General features: G+C 54.1%; 1 protein-coding gene across 1 annotated transcript in view; it reads left to right on the forward strand.

The window, feature by feature from the left end:
* Positions 1–11375, forward strand: part of LOC103612981 (transcription activator BRG1) — a 22391-nt gene that overhangs the window by 3874 nt on the left and 7142 nt on the right. Inside the window, exons 5-26 of the mRNA XM_017729462.1 lie at positions 22–83; positions 586–678; positions 1211–1383; positions 1899–2025; positions 2115–2288; positions 2568–2741; positions 2929–3096; positions 3543–3593; positions 3799–3929; positions 4213–4270; positions 4809–4927; positions 5401–5551; positions 6043–6206; positions 6298–6364; positions 6601–6711; positions 7391–7633; positions 8151–8264; positions 8675–8782; positions 9221–9307; positions 9663–9709; positions 9899–10065; positions 11329–11372. Of these exons, the coding sequence (XP_017584951.1) occupies positions 22–83; positions 586–678; positions 1211–1383; positions 1899–2025; positions 2115–2288; positions 2568–2741; positions 2929–3096; positions 3543–3593; positions 3799–3929; positions 4213–4270; positions 4809–4927; positions 5401–5551; positions 6043–6206; positions 6298–6364; positions 6601–6711; positions 7391–7633; positions 8151–8264; positions 8675–8782; positions 9221–9307; positions 9663–9709; positions 9899–10065; positions 11329–11372 (2633 nt within the window). The remainder of the gene's footprint in view (positions 1–21; positions 84–585; positions 679–1210; positions 1384–1898; positions 2026–2114; positions 2289–2567; positions 2742–2928; positions 3097–3542; positions 3594–3798; positions 3930–4212; positions 4271–4808; positions 4928–5400; positions 5552–6042; positions 6207–6297; positions 6365–6600; positions 6712–7390; positions 7634–8150; positions 8265–8674; positions 8783–9220; positions 9308–9662; positions 9710–9898; positions 10066–11328; positions 11373–11375) is intronic.

The following is an 11375-nucleotide window of genomic DNA, read 5'->3' on the forward strand; positions in this document are numbered from 1 at the left end:
GCTCATCCCGTTCCGTCCCAGGGATCTGTGGGGAGCTCGTCCCGTTCCGTCCCAAGGGATCCGAGGGGCGCTCGTCCCGTTCCGTCCCAAGGGATCCGAGGGGCGCTCGTCCCGTTCCGTCCTAGGGATCTGTGGGGATCTCGTCCCGTTCCGTCCCAGGGATCTGTGGGGAGCTCGTCCCGTTTCATCTCGCATTATCCTGGGAGATCCGGGGGAGCTTGTCCTGGGATATTCATGGAGAGCTCGTCCCTTTCTGTCCCAAGGGATCCGTGGGAAGGGACCTCATCCCGTTCCATCCTGGATAATCCACGGGAAGCGTTAGGTCCCAGGTTGACCCAGTATCCCCCAGTATGGGTTTCTTGCTCTTCTCCCGTCCGTGTCTGCGGGCATTCCGGAGGCTGGGATTTGGGATCCGTCCGGACTCTGGCAGTTCAGGGGAAAGGGGGCTGTACCTGCAGGTCCTCATCTTTGGCCAGAGCAGACCAACCTTCCTGCTGGGAATCTCCCCCAGGAGTCAGCATCCTCATGGGATTTGCCTCTCTTTTTTCCCTTTTCTGCCCAATTTTTGGGAAATTCTAGGAATAGGGGGGCCCAACATGCCCCCACCCGGACCCTCAGGAGTTCCCCCCGGCATGCCAGGACAGCCCCCTGGGGGGCCACCCAAGCCCTGGCCAGAAGGTAAGACCGGGATCCCAAAAATTCTGGGAATTCATCCCAGATCTGTCAGCAAGGGATGCTCTGGGGTGTGGGAATGGAAGGAAGTCCCTGGTTAAAACCCTGAAACTGGGGCTGGAGTTCTGTGAATGGCTGGTTTAAGTTCCACACTGGAGCTTCCCAGGGATCCGTGTGCTCATTCTGAGACAGATATTTGGGGTTTTTTAAGGAACTGTGGTTAATTTTCAGGTAAACAGCATGAGTTTTGGGGGATTTGGGGCTGATTTCTAGCCAAATAATTGGACCTTTTGGGGGATTTAGGGCTAATTTCCAGGTAAATAATTGGAGTTTTGGGGGGAATTGGGATGAATTTCCCATTAAATCTCTGCAATTAGTCCACAAGCTCATTCCAAGCCAGATATTCACGTTTTTGGGGAACTTAACTACATTTGTGACCAACTGATTAGATTTTTTTGTGGGACTCGAGATCCACATCCCCTGGGAAGCTGCTGCGCCTGTCCCCGGGCCGGTATTCCCAGGCTACCTGTTCCTGCAGGGCCGCTGTCGGCCCCCGGCCGTGCCCCCAGCATCCCCTGGGCCCCCCCCACCCTCTCCGGGGCAGCCGGCGCCGCCTGCGCTCCCGATCCATCCCAAACAGAACCGGATCACCCCCATCCAGAAACCCCGCGGCCTCGACCCCGTTGAGATCCTGCAGGAGCGTGAGTACAGGTATGGCCCCGCCTGGATCTCCTGGGAATTCCCAGTGTTCCTCCCAGATGCCCCCATGCCATGTTCCTTCTTCTTGAGACCCTTCTGGATGAGCAAGAGGACATTTTCCTTGGAATTCCCGAGGCTTCTCCCAGCCCCAGCTGCCCCCATCCTGTTTTCCCTCTTCCTGGTGTCCACAGGTCCAGAGGGATGAGTGCGTTTTCCTTGGAGAGTCCCAAGGTTTCTCCCATCCCCAACGGCCTTCATCCCATTTTTCCTCTTCCCAAGATCCAGAGGAATGAGTGGGAGAACATTTTCCTTGGTGATTTTTCCTGACCCTTCCCAGCTCCGTTGCCTTTCCCTGGCCACGCTCCAGCCCTGCTGTGTCCTTGTTCCCATGGGGGTTCCCAAAACCCATCCCACGATTCCAGCAGCGACTTCCCAATGCCCTCGCCCTGCTCCCATGCTCTTCCTGACGGGAACTAGGACAGGAGTGGAGCTGAACTCATCCCGAAATCCCTCCCCCTCCTCCGCAGGCTCCAAGCCCGCATCGCCCACCGCATCCAAGAGCTGGAGAACCTTCCCGGCTCCCTGGCTGGGGACTTGCGGACCAAAGCAACCATCGAGCTCAAGGCTCTGCGGCTGCTCAACTTCCAGCGCCAGGTGGGAACCGGGATCACTGGGATTTGGGAGCAGGGAGGCTGCAGGGTTGCCCCGGGGACTGATCCCGTGTGGTTTTCCCGGGATTGCAGCTGCGGCAGGAGGTGGTGGTGTGCATGCGGCGGGACACGGCGCTGGAGACAGCGCTCAACGCCAAGGCCTACAAGCGCAGCAAGCGGCAGTCGTTACGCGAGGCCCGGATCACAGAGAAGCTGGAGAAGCAGCAGAAGATCGAGCAGGAGCGGAAGCGCCGGCAGAAGCATCAGGTCGGGGGGTTCCCGGGAATTGGGACAGGGAGGTGGCAGGGGTGGAGGTTTTAAGGGAATCACCGGGTTTGGGGGATTGGGGAAGGCTGACTCTGGATGATGGTGGCCAAGAGTTTGGTGATGGCCACTGGGACCCTCTACAGACCATTGGGACCCTCTGATTCCTGTTACTCTCTTCCAATGACCACCAATCCCTCCCGACTCTGCCGTTCTCCAGCTTCCTGTGCAATCTCCGCACACGAAGCCCTGCAATCTGATGCCTGTGTCCTGTTCCCACAGGAATACCTCAACAGCATCCTGCAGCATGCCAAGGACTTCAAGGAATACCACCGGAGCGTGAGCGGGAAGATCCAGAAGCTGACCAAGGCAGTGGCCACGTACCACGCCAACACCGAGCGCGAGCAGAAGAAGGAGAACGAGCGCATCGAGAAGGAACGGATGCGCCGGCTCATGGTGAGCCGGACGCGCAATACCGGGAAAAAGGCGGCCAAGAGATGGGAGGGGCGGGATCGGGGTGGATGTGGCAGGATCTTTGTCCTCGCTGAGGGCGAGTAGGGGCACCAGGGGGCGTGTGGGGTGAGGTCAGGGTGTTTCCAGCTGCTCCCAAGTGATCTCAAGTGTGTTGTTCACCCCTGGGCAGGCGGAGGATGAGGAGGGCTACCGGAAGCTCATCGACCAGAAGAAGGACAAGCGCCTGGCCTACCTGCTGCAGCAGACAGACGAGTACGTGGCCAACCTAACAGAGCTCGTGCGGCAGCACAAGGCAGCCCAGGTGGCCAAGGAGAAGAAAAAGAAGAAGAAGAAGAAGGTGGGAGAAAGCTGAAACTCCAGGAATGGCACCGGGAATGGCTCACAGAGGGAGCACCAGGGCTGTACTGCCCAGGTTGACTCCTGTCTCCTCCTTCTCCTTCCACCTCCTCCTTTCTTTCCTTCCTCTCCTTCCCTTTTTCCTCTTCTCTTTCTTCCTTCTCTTTCTTTCCTTCTTCTCTTTCTTCCTCCTCTTCTTTCTCTTCTCCATCCTTTCTCTTTCTCTTCTTGCTCTCCTCCTCCTCTTCTTTTCTCTTTCCTTTGTTTCTCTCCTTCTTCTCTTGACTCTCTTCTCTTTCCTTCTCTCCTTTTTTTCCTTCCCATCCTTCCTCTCCTTCCTCTCCTTTTCTTCTTCCTCTTCCTCCTCTTTTTTTTCTTCTCCTTCCTCCTCCTCCTCTCCTTCCTCTTCTTCCTTTTCCTTCTCCTCCTGCCCCATTTCTCCCACAGAAGGCAGAGAACACCGAGGGACAGGCTCCGGCCATCGGCCCTGATGGGGAGGTGAGTCCGGGCTCATCCCACGGATCCTGGGATGGCCGGGAAGGGGCCACAGGGACCATCCCGCTCCAGCCCACTGTAGGCAGGGAGTGCGGGCCGTGTCCTACCCTGTCCGTCCGGATCCTCCCTTTACCCCCGCTTTTCCCAGCGGGTTCGGGGGGGTTGAGGCCAAGAATTCCCAATCCCGATCCACTGGCCTCTCCTGCAGCCGCTGGATGAGACGAGCCAGATGAGCGACCTCCCAGTAAAGGTGATCCATGTGGAGAGTGGGAAGATCCTCACCGGCACCGATGCGCCCAAGGCTGGGCAGCTTGAGGCCTGGCTGGAAATGAATCCTGGGTACGCCGGGAATGGGGGGCTGGGAATGCTGCAAGTGGGAATACCAGAGCTGGGAGGGAATGGGGTGCTGAGAATGCCGGGGCTGGGAATGTGAATGGGAAACTGGGCATGCTGGAGTCAAGAATGGCAGTGGAGGACTGGGAATGGGAATAGGGAGCTAGGAGTGCTAGACCTGGGAGGAAATCGGAGGCTGGGGATGTAAGAGCTGGAAGGGAACAGGGAGCTGGGAGTGCCAGAGCCAAATTTCTTTTGGAATTCCCTGTTCCCCATTTTTTCCCTGCAGGTACGAGGTGGCTCCACGCTCTGACAGCGAGGAGAGCGGCTCCGAGGAGGAGGAGGAGGTGAGGGGGGTCCCACCGCATTCCCGCTGGGAGCGTTCTGGGAAGAACAACAAAGAGCTGACCTTGGCAATGCCTGTTTGGCAGCTCAAAAAAAATGGGATAAAATGGAATGAAACAGGAGGATAACGTGGATTAAAATGAGACAAAATAGTAGGATAATGTGGAATAAAGCTATAGCGTAAAATGGGACAAAACAATAGGATAAAGTAGGATAAAATTAATTCAAATGGGATAAAAAAATGGGAAAAAGGAGTATTAAAAAATGGGATGAACTGAGATGAAAATTGAAGAAAATAGTGGGATAAAATGGAATCTCTGTGTTGAACGAGCACTGGGCAGCCAGGAACACTTGGAAATTCCCTTTGGGAGATCCCAGTTTTCATCTGAAATATTCCTGACGTGGCACCTTGGCCGTTCCAAAGGGAACGGCGGGATCCTGTGAGAGTCTCCCGTCTCTGTGAGCTTCAGGTGGGAGGGGGCAGGTGCTTCCCAGGGTGTTCCGAGGCGGTTTTCCCTGGAATTCCTGGGAATCCCGCAGGAGGAGGAAGAGGAGCAGCCGCAGCCGGCACAGCCGGCGCTGCCCGTGGAGGAGAAGAAGAAGATTCCGGATCCGGACAGCGACGATGTCTCAGAAGTGGACGCCCGACACATCATTGAGTGAGCTCATTTTCCTGCTCCAGCTTCCCATTCCCAATCACTTCCCCGCCCCAGGGGCGGGGTTCCACGAGCAGCATTCCCCTAAGCCCATTTTTTTCCAAATCTTCCCAAAACAAGCCCTGACATGGCATTTTATCTGGAAATTTGGTGGGAAAACAACCCTGCACAGGATTGATGGCACTTCCCAGGAATTCCCCCAACAGCATCATCCTTCAAACATCCCTTTTTTCACCCCAAGAATGCAAATCGTCTCCCCTTTTCCTCCTTTATTTTCCCTTTTCTGCCCACGAGGAATAGGGATCCCCCACTCTCATCCACGTTTTTCCCTCCCGAGATCACGGTCTCTTCCATTATTCCTGTTTTTCCTCCAAGTTTCCTCCTCTCCCCCTGTTTATCTCCCCATACTCCCTCCCACCCTACTCTGACCCCATTCCCTGGTGCGCCGTGACGCGTTATCCCGGTTTTCCGGGCAGGAACGCCAAGCAGGACGTAGATGATGAGTACGGGGTGTCACAGGCACTGGCGCGGGGGCTCCAGTCCTACTACGCCGTGGCTCACGCCGTGACCGAGCGCGTGGACAAGCAATCGGCCCTGATGGTCAACGGCGTCCTCAAGCAGTACCAGGTCTGGGAATGTCGGGGATACGGGGGTGCCAAGGGAGGTAGCAGAGACTGTGGTGGTCCAGGGATGGGATAAGCAGCTGGATCCAATGAACACCTGTGGTGGGATAACAGCTGTAGCAGGATAAGGAACTGGAGCTGGTGCAGGATGAGGAGTCAGAGCTGGGAAGGAATAACGAGCTGGAAAGGGATAATGAGTCTGAGGTGGTGTGGGATAATAAATGGAATGGTGTGGGATAATGAGCCAGAGTGGGATAACGAGATGGAGCCGGAGCAAGATAACGAGTTGGACTTGCTCCCTGCTGAAAGCCAAACCCATCATGTTCCGTGTGAATCCATGGAATATCCCAATTCCTACAACTGGCTCTGAATAATTACCCCAGCCTCGTTACCAGCTCATTTGTGTGCACCCAGGCTGGGAGCGGGGCGGGGGCGGGGGGGGTGAGGCCGGCCACTCTCCCACCCCCGTTCCAACCCCCATCCACGTTCCTGCAGATCAAAGGCCTGGAATGGCTCGTGTCCCTGTACAACAACAACCTCAACGGGATCCTGGCAGACGAGATGGGATTGGGGAAAACCATCCAGACCATCGCCCTCATCACATACCTCATGGAGCATAAGCGGATCAATGGCCCGTTCCTCATCATCGTCCCGCTCTCGTGAGTGCTGGAGCACCTGAAAAACCTCACCCAGCCGCCGCTCCAGCCCCACATTCCCAGATTCCCACCCTTTCTGTGTCTTTCCCCCCAGGACTTTGTCCAACTGGGCCTACGAGTTCGACAAATGGGCTCCTTCCGTGGTCAAGGTCTCCTACAAGGTAAGCGCCACGTTCCTTGGATTCCAGCTTCCCTTTTCCTCTTCCTGCTCTGTTACTGCTATCCCGAGGAAGCCACGCTGCATCCCAGCTCCAAATCTATGAAATCCCATTTTCAGTTGTTCCTCAGCAAGCAGGAACCCCCCAAACCTCCTCACTTTGCTGTTCCCTGTGGATAACAGCCCTCTCCTGGGAATTCCCTTCTGGCCTGACATTACCGGTTGGAATTCTCCCTCCAGGGCTCTCCGGCGGCACGACGCGCCTTTGTCCCGCAGCTCCGGAGCGGAAAATTCAACGTCTTGCTTACAACATACGAGTACATCATCAAGGATAAGCACATCCTGGCCAAGGTGAGGCCAGGAAGCACTGGACTCTGAGATTTTCCCAATCTCACCAGGCTCAGGGATGATGCAAACAGGAAAATCCCTGTCTTTTTTATCCCCAAATCCTGGTATTTTATTCCCTGGAGCTCCCACAGGAGCTACTGCCCCTCGGTGGCCAAAGCTGAGGTGGAATTCCTGCTCCCAGTTTTTGGCAATGTTTCCCATGATCCAGTGGATATGTGGTTCTCGCTTCATGAAAAATTCCCTGAATAATTAATATTAATTGGATCCCCCTTGGTGGCCAAAGCTGAGGTGGAATTCCTGCTCCCAGTTTTTGGCAATGTTTCCCATGATCCAGTGGATATGTGGTTCTCGCTTCATGAAAAATTCCCTGAATAATTAATATTAATTGGATTGCTGATGGAACAACATTCAGATAATGCCCCAGATCCCAAATTCTGGGATTGAGGGATTAGGGCCTCTTCCTCAGTAGAGCTGGGATCCACCATCCTGGCAGGGATCCCCCGGATTCCCATCCTGGTGTGAATCACCTGGATTCCCATCCCGATGTGGGGGGACCCTCCCGGTATATTCCCCTCTCAGAGCCTTTTTGAGCTCCTCCGGCATCACCAAGCCATCACGGGCTACTCTGGGCACATCCCTACCCCCCCAGTTGCCACCATCCCTGCCCTTCCCACTCCCACAGATCCGCTGGAAGTACATGATCGTGGACGAGGGGCACCGGATGAAGAACCACCACTGCAAACTGACGCAGGTGCTCAACACCCACTATGTGGCCCCGCGGCGGCTGCTCCTCACCGGGACTCCGCTCCAGAACAAGCTCCCGGAGCTCTGGGCCCTCCTCAACTTCCTGCTCCCGACCATCTTCAAGAGCTGCAGCACCTTCGAGCAGTGGTTCAATGCGCCCTTCGCCATGACCGGGGAGAAGGTGTGGGAAAGGGGAAATGCGGGAGCGGGTGGGGGCTGCCGGCAGTGGGGACGGGCTTGGAGTCAATGTCAATGGGTAGGGAGGAGCTGGAAGCGTCCCTGGAGCTCTGGGATGTGGATCAGTGCCTTTAATGGATCTAGAGAAATTTGAAGTGGCTCTGGATGTGGTGGGATGTGGTGTCATCATTCATGGCTCCAGAGGGGTTGGAAGCGTCCCTAGAGCTGTGGGATGTGGCTCAGTGTTGCCATTGAGGGCTCTGTTCCCTTCTCTGGGTCACAATTCCCTTCCTTGCTGACAATTTCCTGCCCTCCTCATCCCAGGATACACTCACAGAGCTTCATCCCGCTCCAGACTTGCTGTTGGGTCAAGCAGGCAGATGGATTGATCCTGCTAGGAATTGGGCATCGGGGGGTTCTTGGAGCAGAGGGACCTGGTGTTTCGGGATGTTGGGCTTCCATCCAGTTCCATTTCTGGTGACAATTTCCATTTTCTGGTGACAATTCCCTTCCCTGGCCAGGTGGACCTGAATGAGGAGGAGACGATCCTCATTATCCGCCGCCTGCACAAGGTGCTCCGGCCCTTCCTGCTCCGGCGCCTCAAGAAGGAGGTGGAAGCTCAGCTACCAGAAAAGGTGATACCGGGGGTCCGCTCGCCTTCCCCATCCCAGGATATGACTGGGGAGTTCATCCTGCCCTTATCTGTCCTGGGATGTGCACTTGGAGCTTCATCCCACTCCGGAGTCATTGCTGGGTTGGGTTGAACAGGTGGTGGGGTTGATCCCTCTGGGAACTGGGGACTTGGAGTTCTCGGAGTGGGGTTTTGGGGTCCATCCTGGACTACACCTGAGGGGTCTCCATGCTGCTGTCCCCCATCCCGGAATGTGCAGGCAGAGTTCCATCTCGCTCCGCAGTCATTGATGGGTTGGGTTGAGCAGGTGGCTGGGTTGTGATCCCTCTGGGAATTGGGGGCTTCCCAGAGCAGAAGGACCCCTTGTCTGGGGTTCCGAGGGGCTGGGCGTGAGTCCCCATTGGCTTTTGGCAGGTCGAGTACGTGATCAAGTGCGATATGTCGGCGCTGCAGCGGGTCCTGTACCGGCACATGCAGGCCAAGGGTGTCCTCCTCACTGACGGCTCCGAGAAGGACAAGAAGGTCTGGATTTGGGGAATCGGTGCTGGGAATGCTGAGTGGAGGCGGGTTTATTTCCATTATGGGCTGGGCTGAGCTTGGGCCCCCAATGTGTTTGGGTGATCCGTGGAGGCTTCTCGTAGCCATCAGCAGGTCTGCGAGGAGAATAAAGCCACAAAATAATCAGAAAGAGACGCTTTGGTCCCAGCTAAAAGCTGGAGGTGGGAAATTCCATTTTTCAGCTCCATTCCCCCAAAACAGCCAAGTAGGAGCAGCCTTGCCTCAAGGGGACTTGGAGGTTTCTTAAAACCTTGAATTTATTTTAATGTTTCAGAGCCCCCTTTCTGGGGCTGTGAACTCCCAGTCGACGTTCCCAAACATTCCCGGGGACGCTGCACTGGCAGATAAAGATGGAACCCAGCATTAATCTGGGCTTTTAACCTCCCGGATGGTTCCTGGCAGGGGAAAGGTGGCACGAAGACGCTGATGAACACGATCATGCAGCTGCGCAAGATCTGCAACCACCCCTACATGTTCCAGCACATCGAGGTGGGGCCAACATGTGGAAATGGGGATAAATCCAGGGGGGTGAACCCAAAGGGGCATAAAGCCAATAGAGTTAGAGCCAGGAAAGCCAGGGATGAACCAAAAAACCCACCAAAACCAGGGATAAACCCAAAGAGGGATAAACCAAATCAGAGCTAAACCCAATGAGGATGAACCAAATCAGGGCATCAGGCCCACCCACCTTCCATCGCTCTGTTTTCCACCCAACCGATCCATTCCCTCACTAGCTTCTGAGGGAATTGGCGGGGGGAGCAGGGCTTGGCTCTTTAGGGCAGCTCTAGATCTTTTTTGATTGATTTCTGCTGCTTTCTGACACTATTTCTCCTCCCAATTTCAGGAATCCTTCTCGGAGCACTTGGGGTTCACAGGCGGGATCGTGCAGGGGTGAGTCAGGAATTTTGGGATTACCAGTGGAGAAATTTGTGAATTTACAAACTCAAGCGGTTTCTAGGGGTGGAGGATGAACTACCCCCACCCTGGGGAAGCCAGATGATCCCAGCAAGGGGGAGACACCACATTTTCGGCCTCAAATCCCGGCTTTCCTCTGATCGTTCCTGTTTTTATCCATCCCAGGCTGGATTTATACCGTGCCTCCGGGAAGTTTGAGCTCCTGGACCGGATCCTGCCCAAGCTCCGGGCCACCAACCACAAGGTGCTGCTCTTCTGCCAGATGACCTCCCTGATGACCATCATGGAGGACTATTTCGCTTACCGCGGCTTCAAATACCTCAGGCTGGATGGTGAGTTCCCCCGTGGGGGTGGGGGAACAGTGAGTGCCCTGCTCAAAGTGGAGCTCAAGGTCAAGACATCAAGAAAGATATCAAGATCTAAAGAAATAAAGATAACTGAGCTGGACAGAAAGGTATTGAGGAATATCAAGATAGAAAAATACAAAACCATCAAGATACAAAGATAAATCTCTAAGTAAAGATACCAAAGTAGATGTGAAGATACCGAGATAAATCTCAATCTGTCAAAATAGATATCAAGGGAGAAAGTGAGATAATATACCAATAAAGATATAAAGGTCGATGTCTTGATATCCAGATCATGTGATCAAGATCAAGACATTGATATTGAGACATCGATAGTGAGATTGATATCGAGGTTTATATCAAGATCAACATCAAAGACATCAAGACTGATACCAAGATATCAGGGTCAATACCTTGATATCCAGATCACACGATGTGTATCGAGACATTGATACTGAGATACCAATAGAGAGATCGATATCAAGGTTTGTATCAAGATCAACATTAAAGATAACAAGATCAAGGTTTCTATCAAGACTGATATCAAGATATCAGAGATTGATATAAATACTTTTTAAGTTTGGTAACAAGATATCGAAGATTATATCAATATATCAAAGATCGATATCTAGTTATAGAAGATTGATGTCAAGATGTCAAATACTGGTGTCAATATTGATCTCAAGATGTCAAAGATTGATATTGAGGCATCATGTCCTCATTGCCTGCTGCTGTTTTTCCCATTTATTGCAGCTGATCTCCTGATTAATCCTGGGATCCCGTTGGGTTGGGGGAGGGCCCTTGGGGACTCCCATGTTACTAAAATAAATGTGGATTAATGGGTCGGATTGCAGGGTTGAGTTGCAACAGGATAGGCTTTAAAGTTCCTTCCAACCCAAATCATTCCGTGATTCTGAAATACACATGGATTAAGAATTGAATTCTGGGCTTTGCGCACAAAATGTGACCTGTGGCCCCCACGTATCCCTGAAAGCAGGCCCCAAATGGCCTCAATGCTGCCATAATTCCGGCCGCTGCAATCCCAACTCCTGGAAGACCTCCTGCCCCACCCCAGAGTGGGATCCACCCCTTTTTCCAATTTTTCTACCAAAATCAGCCCAATCTTTCACAGGACCCCCCTCCTGGGGGGAAAGGGCTCCCCATTCCCAATGAAACCACCCTCCGGACCCCCCAGCGCCCCTGACTCTGGTGCCAGGGGGCGGGAGTGACGCCCGTGTGGAATTCCAGGGACCACGAAGGCAGAGGACCGAGGGATGTTGCTGAAGACGTTCAAT

Source organism: Corvus brachyrhynchos, unplaced genomic scaffold (assembly GCF_000691975.1).
Source record: "Corvus brachyrhynchos isolate BGI_N302 unplaced genomic scaffold, ASM69197v1 scaffold721, whole genome shotgun sequence".
Lineage (NCBI taxonomy): Eukaryota > Metazoa > Chordata > Aves > Passeriformes > Corvidae > Corvus > Corvus brachyrhynchos.